This window comes from Solanum dulcamara, chromosome 6 (assembly GCF_947179165.1).
Source record: "Solanum dulcamara chromosome 6, daSolDulc1.2, whole genome shotgun sequence".
Lineage (NCBI taxonomy): Eukaryota > Viridiplantae > Streptophyta > Magnoliopsida > Solanales > Solanaceae > Solanum > Solanum dulcamara.
This window is the reverse complement of record NC_077242.1, coordinates 72,503,964-72,520,154: the sequence shown is the minus strand read 5'-3', so window position 1 is coordinate 72,520,154 and position 16,191 is coordinate 72,503,964. Positions and strand designations below refer to the sequence as shown.

The window sequence follows — 16,191 nt, the reverse complement described above, 5'->3', positions numbered from 1 at the left end:
TTCTTATGACTATTAAAATCACATTCATTTTGATACTGATTAATAAAATATATGATATAAAATATACGCACATAACTGACAAAAATAGAAGATGAGAATCTAGTGTGTGCATAAAAGCAAGCACGAGAGTATGAGTTTATAGGAAAACTCATGAGGATTGAACATAATTGAAAATATATTATTAACCGTAAAAAAGTTCAGTGTAATTAGAGTTAAGATTGAACATATGCCTATTTTTCAAAGAAGGTAAATTAGTAATTCTCCACATGAAATAAATGATATCAGTAAAGATTTTTTATTTTCAAATATATACTCTTAACATAATGTGTATTCTTAACGTAGGAATCTCAAAAAGAAAAAAGGAGTGTAACTATAATGTTATATTGTTATAATAAAGACTTTTGTGATACTCAGATAAAATTAAGCGATTTTTAATTATTAATTATAATTTAGAGTTGCAAAGTGAACAACAGATTGATAGCAATTTTTAGAGAGAGAACAGAGCGCAATTTTTCAAATTGGGAAGAATTCGGAGAGAGAGAGAGAGAGAGCGAAGGGAACTGTTTTAACACTTCACTTTATAATACATGAAAGGAAAAATATGGAGTATTAATAGTGTATATTCTTTATCAAAATGATACAATTTCAATTATAATATTAATTATTATGAGTGGTTTTAAAGCATTAGACAGATATAATTTTATGTTGTTTTGCTTTAATTTTGAGTTTTAGTGTAATTCACGTGGTAATGAATAGATATGTTTTTTTATATATTTGTCATTTAATCAGTGATTAAATTCATGAATCATTACCGTGTTTAAAATTTTAGGAACAGAGAAGGTTAAATAATATTTAATGAAATAGGCATGTTTTTCACTGCTCTGTTAATTATTGTAGTCATGCTCTGTTTCATATATGATAATTGGCCTTTCATTTTTAATCGTAATCTTAGTTATCGTACGTGTTTTAAAAAGTATTACAGAGATAATTTATGTTGTTTTGCTTTAATAATTTTTAGATTTTGAGTTTTAATATATTCAATAGGTTTATGAGATGATTTTTATGTTGTAATGAATAGATAGGTCGGTAATATATTTCTAGATAAATGAACTAGTCTCTTTTTATTGAATTTGTCAATAAATCAGTTAAATCAGCAATTAAATTCATGAATCAGTACTGCATCTCAAAATTTGAGGAACGAAGAAGTTTAAATGATATGTGATGGAATGGGCATGTTCTCAATGCTCTGTTATTCTTTACAATCACACTCTGTTTCGTATATGACAAACCTTTCACTTTTTACTTTTAATCTTAATCATCGTAAGTGTTTTAAAGCATTTAAAAAATATATAGTGTTGTTTTAACATACGTTGAATTTTGAGCTTTAATGTATGAGTTTTACACTATGATGAATTTAGTTTTCTGGACAAATGAACATATCTTTTCTTTATTTAACTTGACAATAAATCGATCAAATCATTAATCAAGTTCATGTATTATTGTCACGTCCAGAATCTTAGAAAAAGAAAAAATTCAAATGATATCTATTGGGATGGACATTCTCCTCATTCCATTGATATGTTACTTATTATAATTATACTCTGTTTCGTATTTGATAGTTAATCTTTCACTTATTCGAGCATTCAAAATTTTCAATCAATTATTCTCTGTTTATTGGTTGTCGACCTTCCATCATAGATTGATTTTGTAATAGGATCGTTCATGATTGAAAGTTTAAAGCATGCCAATGGCTTTGCGAGATTCTTTATTTTGAGATTTAATGGATTATGAATCATTTTTAATGCTGAAAGTTTTCTACTCGACTTTAATATAAGTACAAAATTTTGCAATAACCTTCTCTAAAAATAATATTTATGACGTTTTCAGATATTTATCCAATATCGTGTTTTGGTCTATCTAAAACTTATTTGTAATTTATATTACAAGAATGTTTTTATGACAATTGAAATCACATTCATTTTCATATTCATCGGCAAACACTTGATATACGCACATAACCGACAAAAATAACAAATGAGAATTTAATGTGTATATAAAAGCAAGAACGAGAGTATGAGTTTGGAGGAAAACTCGTGAGGATTGAACGTAATTAAAAAATATGTTTCATGGGGACCCCCAAAAAAGGGGATAGAGAGCGCGAAACGGGCTTACCAGAAAAAAAAATCAATGTAATTAGAGTTAAGATTGAACATATGCCTATCTTTCAAAGAATGTAAACTAGTAATTCTCCACATGAAATAAATGATCAATATAAGTTTTTTTATTTCCAAATATATACTCTAACATAATGTGTACTCTTAACATAGAAAATCTCAAAAAGAACGGAATGAGTGTAAATATAGTGTTATGATGTAATAATTTAATGACTTTTTTGATAATCAAATAAAATTAAGCGATTTTTAATTACTAATTAAAATTTAGTGATTTTGATGCAATAAGAAAAATTGAGTGAGCATCTGCAAAATTAATGAAATGTTACTCCGTTTAATTTTTCGTTATATTTTGCATTATTTCTTGTGTAAATTCGATTAAATTGGCTAAAAAGTTTAAATACTAAATGTCTAGAATTAAAAATTTAAAATTCAATAAACTACACTGTGAAAAATGGAAGAAGAATTTGTTCAAGTTTGGACTGGTCATTGAAGTGCCCTTTTTATCAGCTTAACTCAATTCAGTTCATATTGACGCATTGTATATGTAGTTCAAATTAATTCATGAGAAATCTTATTAATTTTTTAATTTTTTTAATTATTATTTGATATTCCCGACGATACGATTCTATTTCTCAAATATAGTACTCTTAAGTGAAACTGTAAATAAGAATATCATGGTTAAAAGAGTTTTAAAATAGTTTAACATGAATAATGTCACCACTATAAATCAGTGTGATTATTTAAAGGTTAATATTATTTTGAAACGGCAATATGCATGTATATCAATTTCACACTTCATACTTTTGTAGTATTAGAATTCTTGTACACGATATAGTTTATATAAATGTAATTATTAGTATATCTTTATTTATCTAAGTATTGATAAAAGGATTATGAATATTTTAAAATAGTAAGAAGACTTATATAATAAGAAAAGAAATATAACTTTCCAAAAAATAAGGAAAAAAAAATACAGAGATTAAATTAAAATTATATTGATGAAAGGAAAGGGACAAGAATAAGAAACAAGTTTACCATGAAAATATATATAAAACTACGAATTAACAAGGAAAAAGAGGAAAGTAAAACAAAATAAGGAAAAGATTTTAAAACAAAAGAAAGACAAGAAACAAGGAACATGCCAATTGATTTTGTAACTGATGCTTTTGCAAATTTTGAGTCAATTTTTTTTTAATCTTTATTTAGTTATAAATGTACTCTTTTATCTATAATAATTGAATTTTGAATTTGTTGTTAATGATTACAACAATAACATACTCAATGTAATCTATTAAGCGGTCTGATTTGTTATTAATGATTAAATAAGTTAATTGTTCAATGTTCAAGAAGGTTGTTGCAAGTTTCTTTCATTTTTTCTAGATAATAAGTTCAAGAGAGTTATAGTTGCTCATATTTATAATTTTGCTTTAAATTATTTTTATTTTCAAGAATAGTTCGAAAACAACTAAAAGTGCAAAAGTGGTATTCAATTTATGTTTTTAATGATTGTGCATTGCCTCACAAATTCACTTAATAAATATTAGAGGAAGTAATTACTAACACTCCTATATATAATATAAATTTATTTCGAATGTACCCTTTATATTTTAAAATTAAATATTTGCGTACTATATTGCTTGAAAATAGTGTAAATGACAGGGTTAATATAGATTGAAGAAGTCAGACGTCCCTTTGAATGTCAAGTAGCTGATCAAAGCTTTCGAAAAATGATGCAAGCGTACTAGAGTTACAATTTGCATCAAGGATGCAACAAATATAGTATGAGTACGAAAATACATGTACTCCAAAGACATCACAGACCGACCAACTAAGAGTTAGACAAATATATCATATTAAATATGTATTATAACAATTGTACCATATGTATGCATGATCACAAGAAGTAAAGAGTATTCATATGCAATAAAAATAAGTGTTTCTCTTTTCAAAACAGCTCCCTCAGGCCATTAACTCCTCAAAATAAGCATATTATTTTCAACATAATGTATTAAACCAGTTACTCTCATCAAGGTATGGTATAACACATGGATGACAAGGGCATTAATTTTCAAAATTTTATACGATAATCATCCATCTTTAGTTTTAAAAAATGATATTTTTAAACATAATTTTAATTAAATAATTTGAATAATTTTTTTAAACACGTGGCGGCCATCTATTGATTACAATTTAATTACTTAAAATTAATTATAAATAAAAATTTCTTTAACATAATTTTAATTAAATAATTTTTTTAAACATGTAGTGGTCATCTATTGATTACAATTTAGTTAATTAAAATTAATTATAAATCAAAATTTATTTAACAGAATTTTAATTAAATAATTTGAATATTTTTTTAAACACGTGGCGGCCATTTATTGGTTACAATTTAATTATTTAAAATTAATTATAAATTAAAATTTATTTAACAGAATTTTAATTACAGAAAAGGGCCTAAAATGTCTCGAACTATTGGAAATGATACAAAAATGTCTATCATGCTCTTTTCTATTAAAGAAAAGGTCATTTTTGGACCTAAAAATGGATATCAAAGACATTTTAGGCCCAATAGATGGATGAGGGCATTTTTATACCATTTCCAATTGTTCAAGGGCATTTTACGTCCTTTTCCAAAAATAATACTAAATTCTTACCCTAAATTCAAATAGAGTAAAATCCCTTTGAAATTGCCCAAATATAGCTCTCAAAAATCAAATTTATAACAATGAAGTAGATTAGGAAAACTCCACTGATCGTTATTCGTTACATATAGAGGTGCATGCACCTCCAACCCAGGTAAAGGAGGAATTTGGGGAGTGGGGGAGGGGGGGGGGGGCGGTTATTCAGAGACAGGAACAAAGAATGGATAACATGCTTCAACATAGGTATCTACATGGCTACGAACATATATATAGAAGCATTAGCACTATTCCACGGGCTAAAAATTATACTACGGAAAAACTTAATCCCTCTAGTCATCGAAACTGATTGCAAAGAACTTATTAACATGCTATCTAATGAATATTGCACCCATCAAAATTTGATGATGATCGCAGGTACCTACTAATTAAGGCAAGAAGGGCATCAATCAAACATGTTTTCAGGGAAGCTAATGAAGTAGTGCACCAATTAGCAAAACAAAGGATGTGGACTAGATATTTTTGGAAGCTTGATGATGAACCTCATTCCCCCGCTTTTATTATTCCTGTATTTGATAGAGACAAGATGGACACTATGTTGCCAAGACTAGTGTCCTTTTGTAATGATTCTTAAGTATGTTAATTAAATAAATCTTTTATTACCCCAAAAAAACATATAGATGTTTCAAAAAATATGTTTAATTCTCTTTTTACTCGATTGAATAATCTTTTAAATAAATATAGTTATCTTTTTAAAAATTTCATAAAAATAAATACATAAAAAATAATTGTATGTTCAATTTGAAATAATATTTTAATATAATTTATTATAATATCTTAATATTCAGATGCGTATTCAATGTTTTAATCCATAATAAAAACAAGTGAGCTTACCTTAACAGGATTAAAGAATGATGCAGCTCCTGATGAACAGATTTTGATGAAGAAACACAACGTTTTCATAGCAGAAACTCCTAACAAAAGAATGCAGAGAAAAGAATAACAGGTCGGAGCCAGAACGAAGCAGATTTAGAGACAAAGAAGATTGGAATACATATATACAAAGCATAAATATTAATGTTACAACATTGTATAAAGTTGAAAAACTAGGATTTTACTTAACTTTGCGCAACATTTCCAAAATAGTATCTGCATCTCGAATGTCCTGGCTTTCTTGTGATTCTTCATTTCCTTGAGAAAAATCAACACTTGTATATGTCCTGATTCCTGGACCATGTCCGCTACAATCCATTGACCGACCTTGTTGTGCTCTTCTCACTTCTTTTTGATGCTCAGTCAGCACAGTGTGTCTTCGTTTTGAATTTGAATAAATTCCGTCATTTCCTTCCGAACTTTTAGCTGCATTCCCCATGATTTCAACTCGTTTTGAGCACCTACGCAGTGTCGTTGGTACCTTGTATCTATTTGGAACTCTAACTTTATCCACATCAGAACTGTCCTTAGTATTCGCTAACAGGCTGTTTTTTCCGAGTTTTATTTTTCCTCTCCTTGACAGCTTGTCTAGGACTGGAAGTAAGCTTTGAGGGTAGTCTAACTTGGTCTGCTCTCCAAACGTCGAATTCCAGAAGTTGACAGTAGAGTTGCAAATTAGGGGATCTGGGTGATCAAGAGTTTTCTCAAGAAGCTGCTCTTGGAGTTGAAGAAAAGAGGAATTGAATTCTATTATTGGTCGCGTTTTCTGCAAACAGTTCAATGTTTGAATCCATAACTGCTGAAGTTGATCTTTGAAGTTGCTGTCTTGAGCTTCAAAATGTGACAGCCACAGAAGCAATGTACTGGTCATGATCTGATGACAGAAAGTGGAATACAATTTAAGCTACTATACTAGTAGAGAAAGGGAAAAAGCAAAAGCAAATTAAGTAATGGCTTTATACTGCTGCTAATTGTCTCTGTTTCCTTCCGATCATCCGATTGGTTGAGTGGACACATATGGGAGAGATAATTCGAAGATGCAAAGGAAGAAAAAACGTGGCAAGGCTCTTTACGAGATGAGAAAAACATATTAGCATAGTTCAAGCTAATAGTTCATACATATTTTCCACCTCAAGACTATTATCTAATGGCAACATAGCTGCAGATACAGGAGAGTCTAAGTACAAACCTCGATGAATAATGTTATATCCTTCTGCAAGTGCAAGCAGCCAGCTAAATGAACCAGTGATGATAACAGCCTGAAACTCTCAGCTAGGCGTTAGCAGAATGCTATACACCATTTCAAGAAACTAGCAAAACAGGAATTAGGTCATTACCTTTTCTCGATGGGGCTGGTTGATAGATTAGTTTCATCCTTAGCCCTAGATAACTTCACGAAGCTGCAGAAGCAGTGGACGCATAAGAAACATGTAGAGATTTGAAGAACGTGCAGAGTAAAGCTTACTCCACATTTTTTCCAATTATCAAACAAAGCAAAAGTGGTATCAAATCTCCCTACTCTTTTTCCAACTGTTTCATTCCTCAAGTCAATTGATCGGCAACAAACTATTTTAAGGAATGATACATGAAAATGCTCTTCATATCACTGGAAGACTCTTGCAATATTTTATTCTGACATCAGTGACAATTACTAAGGACGCCATATTAACAATTTAACTCAAACATATTACAATGTTGTTGACTTCTACTTAGGAAAGCAAAGGCATACAACATACCCAATGTAGTCCTACCTTGGAGTGGAGTTTGGGGAGGGTAGAGTGTACACAGAACTTATCCCTACCTTAGAGGTAGAGAGATTTTTTCCGATAGACCCCCAGCTCAAGTAAAAACAGTCCAGAAAAAGAAGTAATGTAAGTACAAGAAACAACAGATAATAACAAAACATAGAGTAACAGAACAGAAGCAAAGGCGTAATGGGGGAAAAAAGGAACTTTGGTCATTTACTTCAACATATTGATGGGAGGCAAACAACAACTAGAGTTTTCAATCAAAATAAGGGTGTCAAAACTCCAAGTATTCTTTATGAAGCACTTCAGTTCTTAAACCAAATCATTATACATGTAGAGTTATCAATTGCAGCAGCACACTTTTTATGACTCTAAATATCAATAAAATGATTCAATATTTTTGACCTGTCAGGAGGCCTTTGCTTTTATGTATTAAATATTTCAAACCACCAGTCGATCTCACGAGTAAGATAGGTAATTGCTTCAATAAGGGGAAATTTCGCAAAATCATGTTGCTCACCAGGAAGCGAATTCCAAGCTACTTTTGAAGTTGCTGGATCTCCAACTTTCACACTCTTTAGCTTCAGATTTTGCTATCAAAGAAGCTTGTTCTACGGCACATATCATTGCTCCTCCAAACAATAACAGAACATCAATATCCTGACCCTTTACACTAGACTGAGGTTCAGGGATAAGATCACCATTGGTCAATGCTTCATTGAAATATGAACAGAGCATTGAGAACAGGTCCTCAGTAAGAGTAGGATAACCAATATCTGATGCCCCGCTGAGAGAATTATAAAGTGATTTCCATACTTCAATAATATGCTGAAACTTGAGATGCACCTTAGGGACAGAATACGCAGCAAATGGATAACACAGGAAATGGATTGTTGTAGCATAACCAGGACTATCCGAGTGCAATTTGAAAAGTGGGTGAAACCTATGATTATCTATGGAATCTTTCAGAGAATTCGCCAGAGCTACCCAGATCTCAAAGCAATGGGGCATCTTCTTTGTATATAATAAACTAACAAAGAGATGGAGAATTTCCGAAGGTTCGTATGAAGATAGCAAAAGCTTGACATACCGGTGCTTCCCTTCAACTATGTCATAATCAGGTGCTTTCAATGTTTCCTTGGTCACTGCATGGAAATAGAACAAAGTAATATACGCAACTGGTGAGACCTTCTCCATACAATTCATAAAACAGATTTCTGGTATCTTTGCACTTTTGAATATATAGACTGGTTCTGACGTCTCAATATCTTTTAAGTCTAGTGGCACCTTGTAAAGAGGGGATTGCAATGTTGATGGTTCTAATTCTTCAACAAAAGCTTCCAAAAGCTGACGTAAAAGAGGTAGCAAATCATCTATACCACCATCCCTTGAATGCATGTTTTCATATACACTCTCCAAGAACTTTAACATCATATTCAAAGATAAGATAACCTCGTCATAAGTTATAAGGTCAGACTTCAAGAAATGTTTAACAGATCTCAGAAGAGATCGAAACAAACTTGAGGCAGCACCATACGTCACTGTCCTGACTTCGCCGGACAGAGTAATAGTTGACCTGTGAATGATCAGACCATGAATTGTGTTTAGAAAAAACTCCAAGTTACCAAGATCCAAAGGTGACCATTTAATTGGATAGTACTTCCATGAGAATTTTGCAGATTCTGGAAGTCTCATTGCCTTATGGTCATTTAACTTACTATTTAAATCTTTATTTCCTGCTGAAATAAAATTATCGAGCAGCTCAATGCAGAAACTCCATGACCATATATTTTTATTGACAGGTCCAACCTTGATGATGACTTCCAAGATGGGCTCCCAAACTGTTTTAACCACTGAATGGGAGCTGGCTAACTTGTCAAGCTTATACAGAAGATAAGACCATGTATTCAGGCATGATACATGGACAGATGCATCACAATTGCTTGACACGATTCCTATAAAGGGCGTCATCACAAGTTTAATCTTTTTGGAAAATCCATCAGCTTCAGTTGGATTACTTCCTTTAAATACCATTTGATCAGTAGGATTCTTTACAAGTGCATTGCTTTCAGGAGCATGAAGTTGTGAGCAGATTAAAGCATCAATGATACCTTCCCAGGCAACCTGCAGAAATAAGGCATCTATTTACTTTTAAACATACCCCAGTTATTCAATAAGTTGAGCTAGTAGAAGCACTCTATTTTCTTTTTGGAAAAAAAAAAGAATTAGGAAAACTGGCACAAGAAGCTGAACTTCCTGCAATGAAACAAAGTAAAAAACTTGATGGCACTAGAACAAATTGAGTGGTTAAAATCTTCACATTATAGCTGATAAAAAATGTATCGTATTCAAAAGCAACAATGACAGATATATGCTATAGGAGGCAAAAATTTCTTACACTAAGCTTTTGATGTGACACTCAAAGTACAAGTATACTATCAAATACATAAAAATATAACACATTAAAAGTTAATAGTAAAATTTACTCGTTCATTTTGAAGTAAAATTAAATTGACGAATTTGCTTTGGGATAATATCCTAGAGTTCTCCCTCAAATTAATTATTAATGGATGAAATTGCATTAATCTAAAATTAAATTGATAACTTGATCTCTTTTATCGGGATGATATCCTAGAGTTCTCTCTCAAATCAATCATTCATGGACGGATTTGCAATTTGTAATTGGTAAAAGCACTACTTAAAGATGGTTCATTTTAATAGGTTTTTTATATTAATACAACCGAGTAAATCTAACAAAACCAGAAGCATTTATTTTTTATGGTTCAGTTTAATAAGCTTTCTAGATTAATTCAAGCAAGCAAATCTAAAAAAAGAATTTACAGACTAAAGAGGGTCGCCTGGTGTATGATACCGCAATGTGCGAGGTCCGGGAAAGGGTCAGAACACATAGCACTATTTTCTTGATAGCTAAGATATGACTGTAAGAACAGAAATTTCCAATTAAATAGGATAATATATATTTGGGTTGGCCACTTGGCTGTTAACACCAGAACATAGGCAGATGCTAATCAATGTTCATAAAAGCTGTGTAAATATTCAAAATTCTAAGCAAGTATATTGACATCATATAAGGTTCATTTAGTCATTTTAAATTAAGAATCTGGTAGATATGTTAACGCTGTCAATGCTGCAGTGTCTGTAGAGCAAACAAAACTACAGCTTTTTGTACTCTTGCTTTGTGTACTCTTATATAAGGATTGGACACATCCCATTAATCTATTGGATCCCATGATTAATAATCAAATACTAGGACCGACTTTTGCTTGACCAAGTCGCATTAAATTATCTGGAATTGATGTGTCAGACTTAGGTGAATGAATAGCATACCAGTGAAGCACTCTGAATCTGTGGATCAAGGTCCGTAAAAGTTTGTTCCGGAATTTTAAGCAATTTGTTGACCAAATGCTTATATTTCATTCCATAAGGTCCGAGTAGACGCATAAACCATCTCCATACTTGTAGAGTTTGAATCTTCAAGCCTTGGTTCAGCAGCTCCTCCATCGTCAAAAGCAAAGTTTTCTTCAAATCTGTGACAAGGGCCTGTTTAAGAAGCATAAAAATAAAATTGATAAAACATGTAACCTAAGAGTTAACATGAATTATAGTCTTTCTATCAAAAACAAATCTCAGCTTCTTTTAGAAGGATGATTTTGGGTGGGGAATCTGCATGATCCCTATACTAATAAACAAATATCAAAATCTAATGCCTCATATCTAACATATAAACTTTTTGACTGCACTACGTGGATCCTTCATTCATGCAGAATTCTTCAAAAACGCTAATATAGTTAATTGGACACATATCCGTTCTGAGAGCTTTTTGTTCTGGAGATTAAGTTGAAATACATAATACTGCAGTCTGTATAGATGCACCTTTTTGTCTCCTTGGGAAACATAAGAAGAAGAAGAAAAAGCAGATTAAAGTGAACAAGAAATATAAGAACAGAAGATCATCTGCTACCTTAGAAAGAATCATTGGTGGTGGACATATCACACTAGAGACTTTTTGTAAGCAACGTTCTGACATGTCTCTTTCCCTTTTATCGCTGCTGACAAGTCTTCTATAAACTGGAGGAGCCCATATGTTTGACATGGCTCTCATATTTGGAGCTGATGTACTCGTCAACTTCATTACAGCCTATAGTAGTATAATCACATAGAATAACCCAGAGATGACATGTCCCAATTGTATTGATTTGTAGAGAAAATATACAGGTATTTAGCTGAAGGTTCTATATTAGAAGACCAGACCTTATCTTTACTCCTGGTCATTCCTTATACACGCAAGAACATCCAAAACCATTTGCAGTTCATTTGACTTATGGACTATAAAGTGTACAAAGAGGAGTCCAGTACAAAAAAAAATTCTATTGCAGTTCTGATTCTGTAACTATTCAGGTACAACTATAGCTATCTCCTTTTGTTTCTTTTCCCATTACAGTATCATGAGAATAATCCAAGGTGTAGCGATCAATTAGGAATACAACATTGCTTGCTCTATTCAACAAAAACATACATTATACTCCTTTCAAATGAGTAAAAAAAAAAGGGATAAGCACTATGCATAGTGCTTATCTATTGTTCAGTAAAAGAGAAGGTGATAACTCTTATTCAACACATATGACTATCGATTCTCAAACGGAAGTCTTTTCCTTTACTCATTCTAAAAGAACTTGCTAAATAAATTCTGCTCATGCAAATTTGAAAGAGATGTTCGACTACTTTTAAGTTCCATGATTATTTCACATTTAGCTAAATGAACCATTGTTCACGTGTATGATGTTGAAAGGAGTAGCACATGAGTTTGAACTCTCCTACTATGTGACAAGATCCAGATTTTTACACAGTATTATTAGGTTAGACACATCATTGTACAATATATTCAGCTATACCTGCATTGCCTCGAATGTGATTGAAAGAGAACCGATAGGATTGTCAAGGGCATAAGTAATTGCCCTCAGCAAAGACTGGAAATTTGCATCTAAAAGCGATGAGTTAAACTGCTGCATCGATATACACCAGACACCCAAGTTGCAAACAGACTGCAATTAACAATAACTATCAAGTCAAATTTCTCGAATCAAGTTTCTTAACAAAGGCTGTCTTACATACATTACTTTGTTGCCTATCAAGAAGTTCAGAATACCTTAATCTTGCTGGTTGTAATGATCTCAACGAGAGAATCAACAATAGCCCTCGTATCATCACCTAAATTTAGTCATCAAAGCTACATTAGCTCCAGAATGTTGAATCTACCCCAAGAATAGTTGTACGTAGCAGTAAATGAATAACTCACACATGTAACTTTGTATGAATGACGCCAGAAAAAGAAAAAAATATCTATATATCTCCTTCATATTATTATTTTTTCAAAGTATATATTTTAAATTCTTTTCGTGTACTCTTTATCTTAATCATTTCGGACCATGCTTTATTTCTTTTATAAATTTGGCAAGAATTCAAGGTGAATTCTTTTTGCTAGATCTTGTACTTCTTAAATCCAACTAGTCCATAAAATGATTTTCTTCTCATTTTAATCTCTCTCTCCCAAAGTGTTTGTCACATTACACTTTTCATCAGTCGAGTATGCCAAATTTTGACCTCCTCTTTAATAGTTGGCCTTAAAATTTCTAACTTGTGAGCTCCTTTATTTCTTTTATGGTGTCTGTGTATATGGGGCTGCTAAATCTCTAATCTTTTTTTTTTCAAATAACAAAGTTATCTACATCTAATTTTACTCCAACAACTGATTAATTTGAGCCTTGAAAAGTATATAAAGCATCCAACATTCTAAGATGGAGAAAGTAACATACGACGTCTCTTTTGAGAGTTCAAATGAGCAACTAAAAGGGATTCTTATAGGCCCTAAACAGAGAATACTAAAACAAAAATAAAATAAAAGGCAAAAGAAAGAACCTTTGATTGATCCAACTATAGATGGATGATATATCATAAATCCCAAACACTTCAAAGCCTGAGCAGCACTATAATTTAAAGGAAACATAACCAAAATCAGCTTTTGAAATTATCAAAGAAAGAGGTAATTTAGATAGAAAAAAGAAGAGTTCAATTTTATACACGTCAATATCAAAATATCTCTTTCCGTCCCAAACTAGTTGTCATGATAAATTGGCATGAGAAAAATTACAACTTATAGTACTTTTTATATAGGTTTCAAATATCCAAATTTGAGTATAAGTTATTGAGTTGATCAAATCTAATTTAGCTTTGAAAATTAGTCAAATTTATTCTCGAGAAGTAAAACATACAACTAATTTGGGATGGAGGGAGTATTAACTTAGAAACCAAGTACAAGTAACTTGTGTATGTGTATTATGAAATGCACTATATATAAATACTTAACCGTGAACTCAATTAATATTATTATAAATTAATTTAAAGTCGTTGTAGAAATCCGTAAACTTTAAATTACAATTGAAGAAACTCACATTTCCTCATCTTTATCGGAGACGTCGGAGAGAATATAGGAAACGATGATAGAAGATGAATCGGCGAGCAACTTAACGAGAGAAGGATCGGCGCCGGATTGTTGCTGGAGATGAAGAAGCGTCGAGTAAGCCAACGGTTTGTTTGATGATAAAAGAGTTTGTATCTGCTCGAATTGCTCTTTGAAGCTTTCCATTTTATGAATTTTTCTCTTTGAAGAGAAAATCAAAGCTTTGCCCTAAATTGGAGAAGTTGTGTCAATGGCGGATTTTCGCGCCAAATTCGAGAAACAAGGAGAGAAGAAGAGGGACGTATATGTTAATGGGATGTTTTTCTAATTGGCCCTGTAAGTTTTACAATATGGCAATCTAGTCTACTTGTTTTCTGAAATTTCCAATGAAGCTCTTTGAATGTATTGTTACTTTAAATACTACTTACCGTATATTTTATTGTATTGTATTGTAAAATATGTTGTTAAGATGGAAAATGTTATTTCTATAACTTTAATATGATAGCGTCGTTATTTATTTTTTTCATTTAGTCTAAGAGTGTTCACGAGTCGATTTGGATCAGTTATTGAATAAAATCAAAATCAAATCAATCTAATCGGTTCGTAAAATATTAAAATCAAACTAAACTAAATATAATATACATTGGTTCAAGTAGTCGATTATAACCATACCAAAAAAATGACTCATTTAAAAGGGATAAAAAGACAACAATTCATTCAAAAAGAAAAATAGTTAGAACGGCTGGTATTACCGAATGTTCGATCACTGAATTTACAAAATCCACCACTTTAGGCCTAGACATAAATTCACCACTTTGGCCTAGACAAGAAAGAGACAGTGACATTCTTAGTCCCACCAAAAACTTCCATAGACACTCATATACATGAAACCAATAAATAAATGCTCTCGTTTGGATGTTTTTGTTTTCATAAATAAATTATAACTAAATTTTCCTGGAAACATGTATAAGATACTTAGCATTGTTCACGAAAAAATAATCTATTATATATGTATAATTATTAAAAAAAAAATATGTAATTAATTGATTTGGTTTGGTTATTTTCTCAGGTTTTTAAAACAAAATCAAATATCAATAATTTTTAAAAATGTAAAACTAAACCCAAATAAAATTAGTTTATTTAATTAGCTTAATTTGATTTTTCAATTTAAATCGATTTTTATCCAAATCATAAATACCCCTATCATAAATTCACAATCAAAATTAAATTATTTATCTATCAAAATTCAAACAATATCATATAATTTGAAACGGAGCGAGTCGTATATTTATAGAGATTTGTGCTTGAGATACCGTGCACCATTTACTTGTGACTGTTGTCGTGCTGCTTGTCATTTAATCTGATATAAAAAAAAACTTACAATATATTTATATTGAGAGTTTGATTTAATTTAAATTCACGAATTATAAAATTAATTTTTGATTTGATGCTTTCAAATTTTTATTTTATTTTCAATGGCTTGAATTCAAAATTTTTAATTAAAAATTAAAATTTCAAATCATTCAACCATAGCTCATATTGATTTATCTAGGATTTGTTAACATACCTTTTTTCCTGCAATTAGGGAACCGGAATTCTTGGAAATTGTATAACACACAGAGTGCATATTCACCAATTATTTTTCTTCTTATTGCTATGAACAAAGAACTTTCTTTATTTTTAGTAACAAAAAACAAAGCTACTTGTAAACTGCAGCTTATGTATTTTAATTATTATAAAAAAACAATAAAAAAAATTCTAAATACATAATTTAGTATATTTTCTAAAAGTTTTGTATTATTTGCAAAATTATAAAATTTTAATTCTTTTCTATTCTCGAATACATCAGTTTTACTCTATATATCGAAACAAGTGTGTCTTGTATCGACAAAGATAATGTATTGAAACGCGATGTATCGAGATATTGAGCGATGTATTGAGACAAATGTGCCTTGTATCAACAAAGGTAATGTGTCGAGACACAATGTATTGAAACGTTGAGTGATGTATTCAAAATCGAAATGCAATATATCGGGATATTGAGTGATGTATCCTAAATTCTTAAATTTTAAGAGATTTTTGTAATTTTTTAAAAAAATAGAAATATTATATCATTAGCTCTTTAACACTATGAAATTTATGTAAAATTACCTTGAAAAAATTATTCAAATGAGTGGTTGTTGACACCAATTTTGACCAACTCATAACTACTTTTC

General features: G+C 31.0%; 1 protein-coding gene across 1 annotated transcript; it reads right to left on the bottom strand.

Moving 5' to 3' along the window:
* Nucleotides 1-5,825: 5,825 nt before the first annotated feature.
* LOC129891413 (uncharacterized) lies at nucleotides 5,826-14,317 on the bottom strand. Its single transcript, XM_055966769.1, has 10 exons — nucleotides 13,968-14,317; nucleotides 13,435-13,502; nucleotides 12,665-12,726; nucleotides 12,411-12,560; nucleotides 11,480-11,656; nucleotides 10,846-11,058; nucleotides 8,018-9,621; nucleotides 7,087-7,149; nucleotides 6,939-7,008; nucleotides 5,826-6,623 (listed from the first exon to the last, which is right to left on the bottom strand). Exons 1-10 carry the CDS (start codon nucleotides 14,159-14,161, stop codon nucleotides 5,931-5,933), a joined length of 3,294 nt encoding a protein of 1,097 aa, XP_055822744.1. The 5' UTR covers nucleotides 14,162-14,317; the 3' UTR covers nucleotides 5,826-5,930.
* Nucleotides 14,318-16,191: the final 1,874 nt, after the last annotated feature.

Coding starts and splice junctions, on each gene's coding strand:
- LOC129891413 (XM_055966769.1), bottom strand. CDS start 14,161: ATGGAAAGCTTCAAAGAGCAATTCGAGCAGATACAAACTCTTTTATCA. Junction 11,657..12,410: donor TCACATTCGAGGCAATGCAG/GTATAGCTGAAT, acceptor ATACTACTATAG/GCTGTAATGAAGTTGACGAG. Junction 6,624..6,938: donor ATATAACATTATTCATCGAG/GTTTGTACTTAG, acceptor TTCTGTCATCAG/ATCATGACCAGTACATTGCT.